This window comes from Coregonus clupeaformis, chromosome 11, assembly GCF_020615455.1.
Source record: "Coregonus clupeaformis isolate EN_2021a chromosome 11, ASM2061545v1, whole genome shotgun sequence".
Classification (NCBI taxonomy): domain Eukaryota; kingdom Metazoa; phylum Chordata; class Actinopteri; order Salmoniformes; family Salmonidae; genus Coregonus; species Coregonus clupeaformis.
In genome coordinates, this window is record NC_059202.1 from 36,644,560 (window position 1) to 36,661,158 (window position 16,599).

General features: G+C 42.6%; 1 protein-coding gene across 3 annotated transcripts in view; it reads left to right on the forward strand.

The window, feature by feature from the left end:
- The window catches only part of LOC121576486 (paralemmin-1), a 67,751-nt gene extending 52,674 nt beyond the window's left edge, over positions 1-15,077 (forward strand). The window contains exons 4-8 of one of the 3 annotated variants that reach the window (XM_041889656.2): positions 2,015-2,136; positions 4,107-4,215; positions 7,435-7,459; positions 7,577-7,648; positions 13,073-15,077. In XM_041889656.2, the coding sequence (XP_041745590.1) occupies positions 2,015-2,136; positions 4,107-4,215; positions 7,435-7,459; positions 7,577-7,648; positions 13,073-13,677 (933 nt within the window). In that variant the 3' untranslated portion in view covers positions 13,678-15,077. Of the gene's footprint in view, positions 1-2,014; positions 2,137-4,106; positions 4,216-7,434; positions 7,460-7,576; positions 7,649-11,142; positions 11,275-13,072 lie in introns of all 3 variants that reach the window. The other 2 variants (XM_041889655.2, XM_041889657.2) reach the window with 2 other exon arrangements.
- Positions 15,078-16,599: the final 1,522 nt, after the last annotated feature.

The window sequence follows — 16,599 nt, forward strand, 5'->3', positions numbered from 1 at the left end:
AATGTGCTGTCTTAGATCAGTTAGGATCACCACTTTATTTTAAGAATGTGAAATGTCAGAATAATAGTAGAGAGAATGATTTATTTCAGCTTTTATTTATTTCATCACATTCCCAGTGGGTCAGAAGTTTACAAACACTCAATTAGTATTTGGTAGCATTGCCTTTAAATTGTTTAACTTGGGTCAAACGTTTCAGGTAGCCTTCCACAAGCTTCCCACAATAAGTTGGGTGAATTTTGGCCCATTCCTCCTGACAGAGCTGGTGTAACTGAATCAGGTTTGTAGGCCTCCTTGCTCGCACACGCTTTTTCAGTTCTGCCCACAAACTTTCTATAGGATTGAGGTCAGGGCTTTGTGATGGCCACTCCAATACCTTGACTTTGTTGTCCTTAAGCCATTTTGCCACAACTTTGGAAGTATGCTTGGGGTCATTGTCCATTTGGAAGATCCATTTACGATCAAGCTTTAACTTCCTGACTGATGTCTTGGGATGTTGCTTCAATATATCCACATAATTTTCCTTCCTCATGATGCCATCTATTTTGTGAAGTGCACCAGTCCCTCCTGCAGCAAAGCACCCCCACAGCATGATGCTGCCACCCCTGTGCTTCACAGTTGGGATGGTGTTCTTCGGCTTGCAAGCCACCCCTTTTTCCACCAAACATAACGATGGTCATTATGGCCAAACAGTTCTATTTTTGTTTCATCAGACCAGAGGACATTTCTCCAAAAAGTACGATCTTTGTCCCCGTGTGCAGTTGCAAACTGTAGTCTGGCTTTTTTATGGCCGTTTTGGAGCAGTGGCTTCTTCCTTGCTGAGCGGCCTTTCAGGTTATGTCGATATAGGACTCGTTTGACTGTGGACATAGATACTTTTGTACCTGTTTCCTCCAGCATCTTCACAAGGTCCTTTGCTGTTGTTCTGGGATTGATTTGCACTTTTCGCACCAAAGTACGTTCATCTCAAGGAGACAGAACGCGTCTCCTTCCTGAGCGGTATGACGGCTGCATGGTCCCATGGTGTTTATACTTGCATACTATTGTTTGTACAGATGAACGTGGTACCTTCAGGTGTTTGAAAATTGCTCCCAAGGATGAACCAGACTTGTGGAGGTCTACAATCATTTTTTAAAAGTTCTTGGCTGATTTCTTTTGATTTTCCCATGGTGTCAAGCAAAGAGGCACTGAGTTTGAAGGTAGGCCTTAAAATACATCCACAGGTACACCTCCAATTGACTCAAATGATGTCAATTAGCCTATCAGAAGCTTCTAAAGCCATGACATCATTTTCTGGAATTTTCCAAGTTGTTTAAAGGCACAGTCAACTTAGTGTATGTAAACTTCTGACCCACTGGAATTATGATACAGTGAATTATAAGTTAAATAATCTGTCTGTAAACAATTGTTGGAAATATTACTTGTGTCATGCACAAAGTAGATGTCCTAACCGACTTGCCAAAACTATAGTTTGTTAACAAGACATTTGTAGAGTGGTTGAAAAATGGGTTTTAATGACTCCAACCTAAGTGTATGTAAACTTCCGACTTCAACTGTTCATTATGTGTGTTTTTATATTTTTGTAGGGAAACAATACTGTACCCTAACCGTACCCTTTTTTTCTGAGAGTGTATAGACTGATAACAGTCCACAAAACAGTCCTAAAATTAAGCATTATAAGCTGAACAAGAAACAGTTGCTAATGTCAAAGCTAATACACCTACACATTATAGTCCATGAACCAGAGATCAGAATATCTTTAAAAAACATCTGGGGGGGACAATAGTGTCTCATAGTGTTATTTTCCAAGGTCTCTGTCCTCTAGAAATGGCAAAGGTGCACTTGTCAATGTAATTTTGCTGATGGGGCCAACATTGTTTGACACTCCTGACTTACAGTTTACAATGTGCTATCTCTTTCACACATTTTACCATGAAACATCAACTTCAGCAAAAAGTGATTTTATATCAGACATTACTCTGTGATTGATGTTCCTATGTTCTTCTGTCCTGTCCAGCAAAAGTCCCTGAGGGAAAAATGGTTGCTGGATGGAGCTGCTGGGTCGGAGCAGGACGAGGCCAAGAAACAGCTGGAGGAGGATGAAGTCAAGCTCAAGGGGATGGAGGAGAACATCATTAGGTACGTCTACAACCCAGGAACACTGGTGTACCTACTACCTTTATATGTTTCTGGATTAATTATATATCTTTAGTTCACCAGTCTTTAACCAGGCAAAACCTGCTCTTAACATGGTCAAAGCTTGATCTCCTGTTCTCTCTATTTCATTTTGCCATGCCGGCTCTCTGGCAATGTGGCGCAGCACATTTGCTATGGTTGAGACCCTTATGCAACGTTTCTTTGAAACATTTTAATAAGACATAAGTTGAACTCTTAGCTGGAAAGGAGTATAGGCCTATCAGATGCTGCAAAGCACTCAATACCAGTTAGACAAAACTAGCCAGACTTAAGAGAGTGGGTGGGGGGTGGGGGGAATGGCAGAGGCAGTAATGGGGGTGCTCACTGGTGGAGAGACGAACGCAGACAACGTCTGGAACAGCACTCATCAATCTCTCCAGTACATAAAGGAGACCCAGTAGCCATGAGCCCCCACCCCCTCCCTCCTCCATCCAACCATTTTCTTTCTCACTCATAGCAAAACAGTGTCATCAATCTTCTTCTCTGGCAGTCCATTTCGCTGATTAAATTCCTCCTGGCTGCTGCAGCCCAGCCCTGGCAGAACGCTGGCGCTGGCTGGCTGTATTGGGGCTCAGACTGGGGCAACACAGGCACTAAACTGTCACAACTCCCAATGAGCAACGCCAGCTAACAATGGCCGCTGTCAAGGCCGGAGCTAGGGAGAATACAGAATGGGATAATGCTAAGGAGAAGCTATTGTCCCTATCCCAAATAAGAGCTTAATTCTGTTAGATAGGCCATAGCCAGGAAAGCCCCAGTGAGTATTTTTTTGGTATTTAACAATATGAGGACATTTAAAGGGATAGTTCACGGGTTTCTCTTTGGCTCTGAGCAATTCATTTTAGATGAAAAATATCAGTGTATCACCTTCCCAGTGGATGAGCTCTGTAGCTGGGTGTATACAGTGAGGGAAAAAAGTATTTGATCCCCTGCTGATTTTGTACGTTTGTCCACTGCCAAAGAAATGATCAGTCTATAATTTTAATGGTAGGTTTATTTGAACAGTGAGAGACAGAATAACAACAAAAACATCCAGAAAAACGCATGTCAAAAATGTTATGAATTGATTAGCATTTTAATGAGGGAAATAAGTATTTGACCCCTCTACAAAACATAACTTAGTACTTGGTGGCAAAACCCTTGTTGGCAATCACAGAGGTCAGACGTTTCTTGTAGTTGGCCACCAGGTTTGCACACATCTCAGGAGGGATTTTGTCCCACTCCTCTTTGCAGATCTTCTCCAAGTCATTAAGGTTTCGAGGCTGACGTTTGGCAACTCAAACCTTCAGCTCCCACAGATTTTCTATGGGATTAAGGTCTGGAGACTGGCTAGGCCACTCCAGGACCTTAATGTGCTTCTTCTTGAGCCACTCCTTTGTTGCCTTGGCCGTGTGTTTTGGGTCATTGTCATGCTGGAATACCCATCCACGACCCATTTTCAATGCCCTGGCTGAGGGAAGGAGGTTCTCACCCAAGATTTGATGGTACATGGCCCTGTCCATCGTCCCTTTGATGCGGTGAAGTTGTCCTGTCCACTTAGCAGAAAAACACACCCAAAGCATAATGTTTCCACCTCCATGTTTGACGGTGGGGATGGTGTTCTTGGAGTCATAGGCAGCATTCCTCCTCCTCCAAACACAGCGAGTTGAGTTGATGCCAAAGAGCTCCATTTTGGTCTCATCTGACCACAACACTTTCACCCAGTTCTCCTCTGAATCATTCAGATGTTCTGACACTATAAAGCCTTCATTGTGTGCATAGTTGCTCAAAAAACAAACATTTTAGATAGACTAGACAGAAATCTCAAACTGTTTTTGAATACTACAGATGGTGTGGAACACATTCTCAAACTGTTTGTGAGTGTCACTGACCATGGCTGTGTGTCAATGATCACGTTTCTCCCTTTTCTGCAGACTGGAGCAGGAACTGGAGGAGCTGGGGACAGGCGTCTCGGCGACCTCCACCAAAGAGAGTCTGACAGATGCAGCCAAGGAGGAGGAAGCCAAGACAGCCGACAACAAAGTGAGTCCCCCCCCACCCCACCCCGAGTCAGCTGGACACATCAGGTTCACCAGGGACACACACTATTGGAGACAAGAGTATTTGCCTAGGGTGTGTGTGTGTGTGTGTGTGAGTGTGTTGGGGGGCATGTTTGAAGTAGGAGAGTGGGAATCGAGGAACGGGGGACGTTTAGGGGGCCGGACTGCCAGAGCAAGCCTTGGGCCATAAATGAAAGCAAAAAAAAACGGTGTGTACCGTAACTGGCCTTGTGATAGACTGACAGTGACATGTCCACTTGAGCAAATGCCATCTTGATATTATGCCATCAGTAATATCATTAGTGACAGTCCGGATGGGCCTGGAGAGTCAGACACTGGGTCTGACAAGCAGTGTGTGGGGAACAGTTGTTGACAGGAGGGGGGCTCTTGCCCAAAGGGTAAGTCCATATTGACAGCACACACTGGGTAGCTTTTAGCATGGGGGTTTCATAGCAATGGCTAGAAAAGATGCTCTGTGTCTTCTGTCTCCCTCTTGAACTCATTGGCTCTTTCCTTCACGAGTCAATATCCACTTCCTCAAACCATCCATCCTGGCACCGCTTTCCTCAAAGGGAAAGTGCTTATTTAATTTGGCATCTCTTTCTACCTCAATCGTTTTTCTTGCTTCCTTGTCGGCCATGTTTTTTATGGTGTACCTCAATGGAAAATATGTTCCTTCCCTCAAACTAGGTTTTCAAAGAAATATGTTAAATATGTGACACAATGTTAATTAATTATGTAGCTATGGTTTTGAATAAGAGTGTCTCTTCAAGAAGCAAATCCAATACCTCATAGCTGTGGGTTGTCAGTAGAACCGTTTCACTCAATCTTATAGTATTTTTTTAAACGGATGCTATTCGACTGTGTGGCTCCTGATGATTCATATTGCAGAAATAGACCCACCTTCTATACTTGTGTGGTGAAGTTTGCTGCAGTAATACAAAGCTCTTTCTAAAAATGGAAAGCATGCCATTTACCTTACAGTGTAGAATGGACTGAAAATCCACTCCAACTTTCTGAGGAAGACAGATAAGTGTAGGAGAAATTCTAACCTGATAATATTTTTTATCTGACTCTATATTCCAGGTTTTTTTCTGGATAAAAAAGGGGTTTAGGTGGTGGGCGTGGCAAGGGGCGTGGCAGGATGTGCGGTCGTCCGGTCAGCGCAGCTGAATTTCAGATAACATTTTAGAGGCCCCCATCTTGGCGGTGTAGACAATTGTTTGCATTTTTAAGGCAATTTCCTGCCATTCTACGAATTTCTCCATGGAGCTGAGAGAAAAGTTGCCAATTTTAAAGCTAATTTCCTGCAATTCTACACATTTTGCCATGCAGCTGAGAGAAAATGTTGCAGTTTTAAAGCACATTTCTTGATATTCTACATATTCTGCCATGAAGCTGAGAGGAAATGTTGCAGTTTTAAAGTAAATTAAAGTAAATCTGGTTTTAGTCATTTAAGTTTACACTGAAAGTGCTTTTAGCAAGGTAGCAAGCCTGTGCATCGCCTGGCTCAGAAAACTATCATGTACATGTGTCTAGAAAGAGCCGTTAGATAACTATAATGTACATGTGTCTAGAAAGAGCCATTAGATAACTATAATGTACATGTGTCTAGAAAGAGCCATTAGATAACTATAATGTACATGTGTCTAGAAAGAGCCATTAGATAACTATAATGTACATGTGTCTAGAAAGAGCCGTTATGTAATTAACAATATCTAGATACTTTGAGCTGATTCTAGTGAACAGAGCTCTAGAATTAAATTAATTGAGTCAAGTTTAGAGTAGAGGAGGAAAGGTGAAAGCATACGATGTGTAGTGCAATTAACTTTACCATTAGATCTTTACATCAATCATTACCCTAAAGTATGAATATTACTACTGTATGCATCCAATTTAAAAGTAATGCAATAAGAATACAATTATCAAAAGAGTGCATACCATAAGTCTTCAATATAAGGTAAAAAATATATCAGTCTGTAACATAGCATATACTGCAACTATGGCGTTACAAAGTATAGCCAGGAGATTACAACGACACCCTACCTAGGGCGGAATCCGATTTCCATAACCCCAAGCATATTTTACCTTTTAGCAGACACTCTTATCGAGAGCGACTTACAGTTAAGTGAGTGCATACATTTTCATACTGACCCCCTGTGGGAATCAAACCCACAACCCTGGCGTTGCAAACGCCATGCTCTACCAACTGAGCTACATCCCTGCCGGCCATGCCCTCCCCTACCCTGGACAACGCTGGCTAATTGTGCGCCGCCCCATGGTTCTCCCGGTCGCGGCCGGCTACGACAGAGTCTGGATTTGAACCAGGATCTCTAGTGGCACAGCTAGCACTGCGATGCAGTGCCTTAGACCACTGCGCCACTCAGGAGACTTATATAATTAGCATCACTCTACTGGCCAGAAACAATAGAAACTAAAGGGATACAACTTCACAAACATGACCTAATCTAATCAACACAACTTAATCTAAATAAATGTGCCGCTCCAGCTTTGAACTGACTGCCGTCCGGCGAAACAGTTTAGAACAGCAACTCTGAAAAGAGAAATCCATAACACGTACAATACAGTGTGTCATGTAAAAATGTTCAGCTCTTTATGAGCTATTGAAATAATCCAAACGTGAAAATTAAATTCAGGGGCGCAACTTTCACTTTCATATTATGTCGTCCCCGTCCCCCCCGTCCCCCCACCACTTCTAATACCAAAGTTGCGCCCCTGATTCAATTCATACAGTTACATTTATTTATGTCAACTCAAGTTTCATCAGCCTTCACTCCTATGAGGGCGCCAGTAACCCTTGGGGAACGTTCCTGCCTGGAGAAAGCAGCGGGCGTAGGTGTGCTTCATTCCTATGATGTGTAAACATATGGCCATCCATCCGGACAGTGCCATAAATTGTGATTGAATCATCATGCTGTGCCTTGGCACCAGCAAGTCACCGACGCAAGGGTCACCCTCTCTCATTCTATACACCATACAATGTGTTTTCTGGGTTTGATCATGTGTTTTCTGGGTTTGATCATTCGTTTTCTGGGTTTGATCATGTCTTTTCTGGGTTTGACACTGGATTTTCTGAGTTTGATGCTCTACGATGAATGGATTAAAATACTTTTTTTTTTTTTCTCTCTCTCTCTCTCTCTCTCTCTCTCTCTCTCTTTCTCTCTCTCTCTTTCTCTCTCAGGCGGCTCCGGCAGGCACTGTGCAAGGTAACACATCTTCTTCCTCATTCCTCTCCTCTTTCACAAGTCTTTTGTGTTTGTCTCTCTTTCTCTCCCTCCCTCTCTCATTCTCACCCCACTTCCTTGTTCGGTGACCACTTATAGAGGAAGTGCTCAAAGTAAACAACAACCCTCGTCTGGACATGTCCGGAGGTGCCTCAGGTATAATGAAAACAGGTGAGTCTCGGTACCCTGTAGCTCACATACTGAGACACACTGTAGAGAGACATCTTAGAGAAATGTTTTGCCCCTAGATTCACTCTAGATTATAATGTCATGCTAAGCATATTAAAGTGATGTTATTCCTTTCAATGTAAAACAAAATGAGAGGAATATATTCCTTGTTTCATTCAGGAATATATTAATTGATTCATAGTCAATTGATACGTTATTGACTGATTATATTAATCATATAAATTGTATCTGTGCAATCAGACATGCAATAGAGCCCATTTTTGTCCGAAATGGAAGACATCTCAATAAGATTCTATTGGAGTCTTCTATCTTTATCTGTCTTTGTCCCAAACCTGGGCACCTCCTCTGTGTTTGTCTCTTTCTCTCTCTCCTCACTCTTTCGCTCTTTCTCTCTCTCCTCTCTCTTTTGCTCTTTCTCTCTCCCTCTCTCTTTCTCACCCAACTTCCTTGACTGCTTATAGAGGTCAAGGAAGTGCTCAAAGTGCACAACAGCCCTCGTCTGGACATGTCCGGAGGTGCCTCAGATATAATGAGAACAGGTGAGTCTCGGTACCCTGTAGCTCACATACTGAGACACTGTAGAGAGACATCTTAGAGAAATTCTGCTTTTTCACTCTCTTTTTTCTTTTTTCAAGTCTTAAACATAGATGCCTCTTAACATAGATCTGAGTACAACATCTGATGTCAGCTTTGTATAATTTAGTTACATTTATGATTTTTCTAATAAAAAAACTGTCATTACCAAATAATTATTGACATTGATAGATATTACAGTGTTAGAGAATCTCATATTAACCCATAACCTAAATCTGAATTTTGTTGCACAAAATGGCATTGCCATCTAGTAATTAAACAATCTATAATTTTGCACATTTTTAGTCATTTAGCAGACACGCTTATCCAGAGCAACTTATATGAGCAATTAGGGTTAAGTGCCTTGCTCAAGGGGACATCGACAGATTTTTCACCTAGTCAGCTCGGGGATTTGAACCAGCGCCCTTTCAGTTACTGGTCCAACGCTCTTAACCACTAGGCTACCTGCTACGTCAATATGTAACTCCGACGTGGAACTCATTATTATAAACACAAGCAGTTTGAATGGCTGGGCAGTAGCTCCTCAAGAGTGCTGTCAGCAGTATCACATCTAATGTAACACATCATCGAATCTTCATTTCGATGACATTTTCATTGAATGACAGCAACATGATACCGAAACGCTTGACAATTTACCCCACTGTCATACACAACACCTCAGTATAGCTCAGGATATTGAAATCACAAACAGTTACAGATGGCTGGGGACAGCTTCACCTCCTATCCAGGGGGCTTTTCAGCAGTGTCATAACGGGGCCCTTGGCCCTCCTTCCTCCTCCTCCTTCCTCCTTCTCCTTACATGTGGGCCTCTGTCCCCTTTAATCAAACATTCGCTTTCATCAGCCTCACAGTAGCCCTGAAAGGAGAGAGGGATTCCACTGAAAGGCTGTACTCCACAGTGAGGCAGTGACTAATGAGTTATTTTACTTATTGAGCCCAGGTCCCCATACATCTCCCATCTAGAGAGCCCTTTCTGAGCAGGGGGGTGGAATGGGGCTACTTATTGTTCGGTTTAATCAAGACCTGCTGGGATGAAATGCAAATTGCCACGCTTTCCTGGATTAGTTTGTTTTGGTAACATTGATGGTGTAATACGGCCATCATATAACAGCTAAATAACTATCAACTAAGAAAGGAACATAGTATGATCACTATACCCAGTACATACCCCACTCCCTGCAGGGTCTCAGGGGGAGTTGGGATATGCATGAAACACATTTCCATTACACACATGTACAAGTGTCCATCCACAACTGTGTAACAAGACATATAAACACCCCCCAAATTAGTATTATTATAAACAAATAATAGATATACATTAGATATCTAGAAGCTAGATACGTTGATATGGAACAATACAATATAAGGGGACTGTTATGGGGGATCAATACAAGGGGAATGTTATGGGTGATCAATATAGAGGGACTGTTATGGGGGATTAATATAGAGGGATTGTTATGGGGGATCAATACAAGGGGACTGTTATGGGTGGGCTACCTGCCACCCCATGATACATGATACATCTACCAGTTCCATGCTGTGAAAAGGATGTACTGTAGTGCTTGAATGTACTGTAGTGCCTGAATGTACTGTAGTGCCTGAATGTACTGTAGTGCCTGAATGTACTGTAGTGCCTGACTGTACTGTAGTGCCTGAGTGTACATCGGCACACTATGTGAATGTGAATGTGTGGGTGGGAAGGTTAAACAGTATTCCCAGCACATAGTCACGTGGGAGGAACTATTTTAATGACAGACCACTCGGGTATTTCATCATAGCTAAGTACTCACGACACCTTTAGGAGAAGACAAAATCAATTAGAATGCCATACAACATGTTGCATTCTCTGAAGTGATTTGGTATACTGTATTTCATGTCCTCTATTTATTGTCACTCTCAGTCGTGTTTCTGTACTGTATTTTCCCCTAACATTTGTCTTCTGTCCTAATCTTCACAGTGATCAACTGTCTGTCTCTCTGTGTTTGTCTATCTGTTTGGGTGTGTGTGTGTATGAGTTTGTGTGAGTTTGTCTCTCTGCCTGCGTGTTGGTCTGTTCTTATTCATTCTTGTGGACATTCAATGTGATTTGTGGCTAAAGGAGTTAAAAAAAGTAGAGTAGTGCTTGTAAAGAGATGGTATACTGAGTATTCAGTTCTCACAGTATTTATGTTGTGTGGAGATACCCTATATGTAGTTATTATCAGATGATGCGATGTTGCCAAGGCAACGCAGCTCCGCTAAAAAGTATAACTTCTCTATCTGTCGTCATGGCAGCGTTAGATTCACACACAGTGTGCACATTACAACAAATTATAGTGTTGCTTTCAAAAAGCAAAGTAGTTTCACAGTCTCAGCTGTTGCGTAATAGCATAATTATCCAAATGACATGCATTTTGTACATGCTTTCCTTACAACCTGGTGTGCATGTAATTCGGCAAACATATGGCTTACCTTTTCCATCCAGGAGCTACCCCAGTCAAAGGAATATCATGAATTGTAGTTATGTTTACTTCATGTGTGTTGGTGTTACATGGGCATACTGATTGGTGGCTAGTGTAGACTGATTTAGTATGGCTTTTAGTGGAACATTGTAGCATTGTTGTGTATAGTGGTTGTCTTTAAAAAATACAAAAAAGTGATTGAATAGTGAATGGTTATTAGTGGAACTGCTGAGTGTCTAGTCCTGTTTATAAATAGTGGTAGAGAGATGATGTGGCAGTGTGGTACAAATGACAGAAAGAGAGAGAGAGAGAGAGATTGGCTATGTAGTTTGTAACATATAGATGTTTGGGATGACTGTGAGTGTGTGTGAGAGGGAGAGTGAGAGAGGACACCTCTGCAGGGCCCTAACGTCTCCTCTCGTTGACACCCCATGCACCCAGCGATGTACTCAGTAGAGATCACCGTTGAGAGGGACAATGTCACGGGCGAGACTAAGGTGTTGTCCACCAACACCCTACTGCCCATTAACCTCTCTGGGCAAGGGGTCAAGGTGTATGAGGATTACCAGAAAGGTGATTTCCCAACATGATTCCAACAGCAAAAGGAGACACTCAGCTAAGACATGCAAAGTGAATGCCTTTACGAGAAGTGTTAACAGCTATGATAGAATACTGTTTTATGTACAAGAACAAATTTATAACAATAATATCACAAGATTAAGATATAATCTGAGATAAGTATACCTAAAATTCTAGTTATTACAGACATTGCTTGTTTGATCGTAGCCAGTTAAAGACATAGGCTACATCTTGTGGTTCAATAAACTTCATAATGTATTTCCACTTGGCTATAAAAGCTTCCCATATACTCTGTCTCATATAATGATTGGCATGAATCCACTCATTGACTGTAGATATTATTAACGTGATTTTACTTCTCATATAGCAAAAGGACTACATACAGATGTAGGATGTTAATTTCATCACCCTGTTGCAGGAGATCTTTCCAGCAATGCAGGAAATGTTTAACTTGTAGTGTATTTGAGGCTTCTGAAGTTTTTAATTTCCACTTTAAAATTTCAGACTTGATTTTTCCTTACGAAAAATGTATTTACCCCTACAAAAATGTCTATTCATTATAATCAACATAATAATGAACATTTCCTGTTGATGCAGGATTATTTTCCTGCTGTAGCAAACTGGCTCATATTAAGATCCTACATCTGTAGTTAAGCATAGCATGACACAGTGTTGCAGGGTGACCAATAAGTCCATCCCTACTTATAGACCTGCTTTTCAGCCAATAACTCTAATTCAATAGTTACATTTGTGAATGTGAACTTGGGCTATTATGTATTGGTACAAAAAACTGTCAATACATTGAAAACCCATTTGAAATGGTCCTGTTGGTCTCCCTGTAGCTGTTTTAGTTCACCTGCTGGTATTGGGCATGATCCTTCCCTACACCCCACCCGCCACAACCAACACATCCCCACTGGTCCTCTCACTTCTTTGGGAGTGCAGTGTCAGGTTTGGACCTCTAGAGCCGGTTTCCCAGACCCAGATTAAGCCTATTCCTAGACTAAAAAGCACTCTCAATGGAGATTCTCTATTGAGTATACTTTTAGTTCAGGGGTAGGCTTTAATCTTGGTCTGGGAAACCAGCCCATCATGTCTTAGGTTGTGATAGTGCCCTGAAGGTCCGAAGAATGAACCCTCTGCTGCATAGCCAAAAGTTAGTGTTGGCGTAAGGCTAAGGGCGAGGCCAGACTGGCCCATTGATTTTATCCGTAGCTGTGATTTCCAATTCTTTCTCAATGGGAGTTGATGGTTAGCAGAGATGTCTATAGAATTTCCATCCATTTTCACGGACCAAAAGTTCAGATGAGTTGACCTTTTGATGGGCCGAAGGATACATAACCATCCGTTTAGCCAATTAGAAAAGAGGAGGCATTTTAAGTCACACACTCCACACGCGCACGGACCAAAATGAATATTTTTTAATTTGGTGTCCGTTCTCCACGGATCAGTCTGGCCTCCTCCTGTATGAAGACTACAGCTCTACTTTCTCTCCTAGTCGTATCCATCCACCTCCTCCTGTATGGAGACTGCAGCTCTACTTTCTCTCCTAGTCGTATCCATCCACCTCCTCCTGTATGAAGACTGCAGCTCTACTTTCTCTCCTAGTCGTATCCATCCACCTCCTCCTGTATGGAGACTGCAGCTCTACTTTCTCTCCTAGTCGTATCCATCCACCTCCTCCTGTATGAAGACTGCAGCTCAACTTTCTCTCCTAGTCGTATCCATCCACCTCATGAGTCTCTTCTGTTAGTGACACATCTGTCGCTCTCCATCTCTCTCTTTCTCATAGTGGTACACGAGGTGAACGGGGAGAACGGGGTCCACCAGCTCAGCGCCAACGAGGTGGACGAGCTCATCCACAAAGCTGACGAGTCCATGATGAGCGACGCCACCACCGCTGGCGCCACCTCCACCGCCCCTGTCTTCCCCACCGACGCTGAGTTGGCCGCCGAGCAGCAGACGACACCCCAGAAGGAGATCACAGGCATGGAGGCCAAGGCAGGCGGCGCCAGTCCCCAGCCAGGTGGAGGCGAGGTGGAGGCCAGCGCCGAGAACCCTGTCACTATGGTGTTCATGGGCTACCAGAGTGTGGAGGACGAGGCGGAGACCAACAAGGTGCTGGGCCTGGAGGGCACCGTCAAGGCCGAGCTGGTGGTCATCGAGGACGGCAAGGGCAAGAATGTGATGGTGGGGCCCACTCCAGCCACCGTGACCGTCACCGAGGGAGGCGCCAAGGAAGAGCAGTCGCCCCCGCCCAACGGCAGCGCCGCTGACCCCACCAAGACCCCCCAGGAGACGGCCTCTGCGGGGGAGAAAGGGGGAGAGCCAGAAGGGGGCGCTACTGAGCTCAACAACAAGGAGAAGCAGCCTTGCAAGTGCTGCACCATCATGTGATTCCTCCCGGAACTTGACTTTTCAAGGAGAAATGACAAACCAACAACAACCATAACGTCATGAAAACCAACAAAAACTCACCCCCCCACCCGAAAAAAAAAAGGCATAAATGTTCTTTATCTTATGATAGCCAGCTGTTGTTTCCCGACTTCATTTTCATCTACGTTTTAGGTCTTTTATTACATTTTTCTAACTTCTTTCCTTTCTATTATTTCAGGTTTTGTTGGTTTGTTTGTTTTTTGTTGTTGCCAAGGTGAGCAATCCCTGCGTTCTCATACTTTGAGATTGCTGAGGTAGAGAGGAGATAGAAAAGGAAGGAGAGAAGGAGAGAAGGAGAGAAAGAGAGAAGGAAAGAGGAAGGGGTTTGTTCACTCACCCAGCATTGTCCAACAAGCATTTTTTTGAAATGACATCTCTTATACACCGCCATGATTTTTTAATCTTAACTTTCTGTATGAAGGACAGATATATCTCTTTATATATCTATATATATATACATTGTTTATTTTAAAGATATATTTATTGGACGTTTTTATTTTTTGAAAATGCCCTCTGGAAACAGAAGCATGGTATTCATTGTTTTTTCTGTCCTGTGCTAGTGCATTTTAGATAAAAACTGGGAAATAATTTTCTCAACACTTGGAATATTTATGTGAGAGAATTCTCTTGGATTTTCTTTTCCAGAAAAAAAAGAAAATAAAAGTGACTTTGGAATGTCTGAGACAGACACAACACTGATATTTTGAAGTGACATGCAATGAGACGTCAGTGATATTGATGACATCGAAGTACTGTGTGCGTGTGTGTATGAGCATGCATGAATGTGTGTGGGTGTGTGTGTGTTGGATTAAAATTACCTCATTGGTCCTTATATCATCCTACACTACACTACCCACAATCCCCATCACCTCTTTTCTTTCTGGAAGAAAAACGATCCACGCTATTTTTGGTGATTTTCCTGCAACCAAATCAACTAGACTAGTTCGACAACACTAGTAATGAATTTAATAACATGCGTGAAGGTCATTCATACCGAAGCTTGAGACTGATGAAATGAATGCCCCTGTGTAAGGCTTCATGTTTGTGTGGTTCACCCCCACTTAACTACATTACCCAGAATACCACTGCCCCTTTAAAATAAATAATGTTGCTTACAGCTGCCTTTGTGATAACGTTAACTACTTTTCTTTAACTCATTGACATAATCCAAGCTCTGGCACCTGATGTTATGACCTAGCTACTAACAGCTGTGTTTTTAAATGATGGTCAGCCTGGACAGGCCCTTCCAATGTCCCGAAGATTTTTGGCTGGATATTAACTACTGTGGAATTGGTGCATAGAGCATAGTCTGTTGTTTTAAACGGCAGCGCATATCCTACCAAACTGTGTTGCAAATACTGCAAGAAGTTGCTGCATTCAGACATTGAGGATGAGTGCCATTTGGATGGGGGTCGGGGGTCATATGTTCCCCTCAGAGTCTGTGTGGGAGGAAATTCATTATAAGAGTACTTGGTTTCCTGTTTTCCTGTTTGAACTCTACTGTCAGGCCTTGGTTTTGTCATTTGTCAACGAAACCAAAGAAAACAGTTCAAGTAGGCCTACTTTTCATTGTGTATCTATCACAGGAGGTTGGTGGCACCTTTGTTGGGGAGGACGGGCTTGTGGTAATGGCTGGAGCGGAATCGGGGGAATGGTATCAAATACACCATACACATGGTTTCCATGTGTTTGATGCCATTCCATTTGCTCCGTTCCAGACATTATTATGAGCCGTCCTCCCCTCAGCAGCCTCACTGGTATCTATCTATCAACATGTTAGACCTGAGGCAAAAAGCAGGGAATTTCAACGTCTACATTCCAATACGTTTTCAGAATCCTTTCCCACCATCCTCTGAGTGGTCAATTTCGCTCCAAATTTTCAGAGAACAATAGATGTTTTTGCAGTGTGGCTACATTTCAACAGCTGTGTTTTACTTACCCTCGGCTTTTGTGTGTGTTTGTTAGCTGCGTTACGAGTGCCTGTAGCTATAGTATTTTTTACATCTTACTTATTTTTGCCATTTTGGTGCCACATTTTCAGCTGAGCTGAGGGTCATGTTATCATTGTCCAGTGTATTTTTCCAGTGGTGAGTTGAGTCAGTTGAGTTGGATTAGCTAAACTAGGAGTCAGATCTTTTCAACCGACTCACTGACACGCTCATATGTAACCGTGGTCCATGTATTATTATTCTCATCCGAAATAAAACAAACATTTTGTTTCCAAAGATGGTCTGCCTTATCTTGAAGTGAGTCCAAGAAGTGAGCTCTCTTTAGCCAGAGGTTGGCCAACTTTGCGTAATATTAGCCATTCCTCTTTTAATATTGTTCCATGTGTATTTATACCTTTCCATTGATATTTATAGAGCTCTATATGTTATTTAAAGGGTTCACATCTTTGTGAAGGTTCAAATCAAGAACATGATGGACAATAGATTAAAAATAACCAGGTCTGATAAGCCTTGTCAAAATTATGTTGGAGAATACAGTGCACTATAGAAAGAAACCAAATGGAACATCTATTAATTTCAATTTGATCATGTAAAATATATAATGAAATAATCTACTTTGCCAATCCCCTTCAATCCCACTTCCTCATGCTTGTTCAAAGGGGCAAGGCAATCATTGATAGGCCGACACGTCCTTCAATATGCTGCTCAGCATCCAGCAAGGAGCATAAAAAGCTGACTCAGTGTACAGTGAAATGTGCGTTACTCTATAGGAGTGGTTCCCAGCCTTTCTCGGATACTGTACCACCAACTAAATGTTGCTCTGCCTGGAGTACCCATGTACATTTTACCAGTAGGCCTATGGTCTCATGAGTCTTCTCAAGTACCCCCTGTGGATAGGCCAAGTACCCCCAGGGGTCCTAGTACTCCTGGTTGG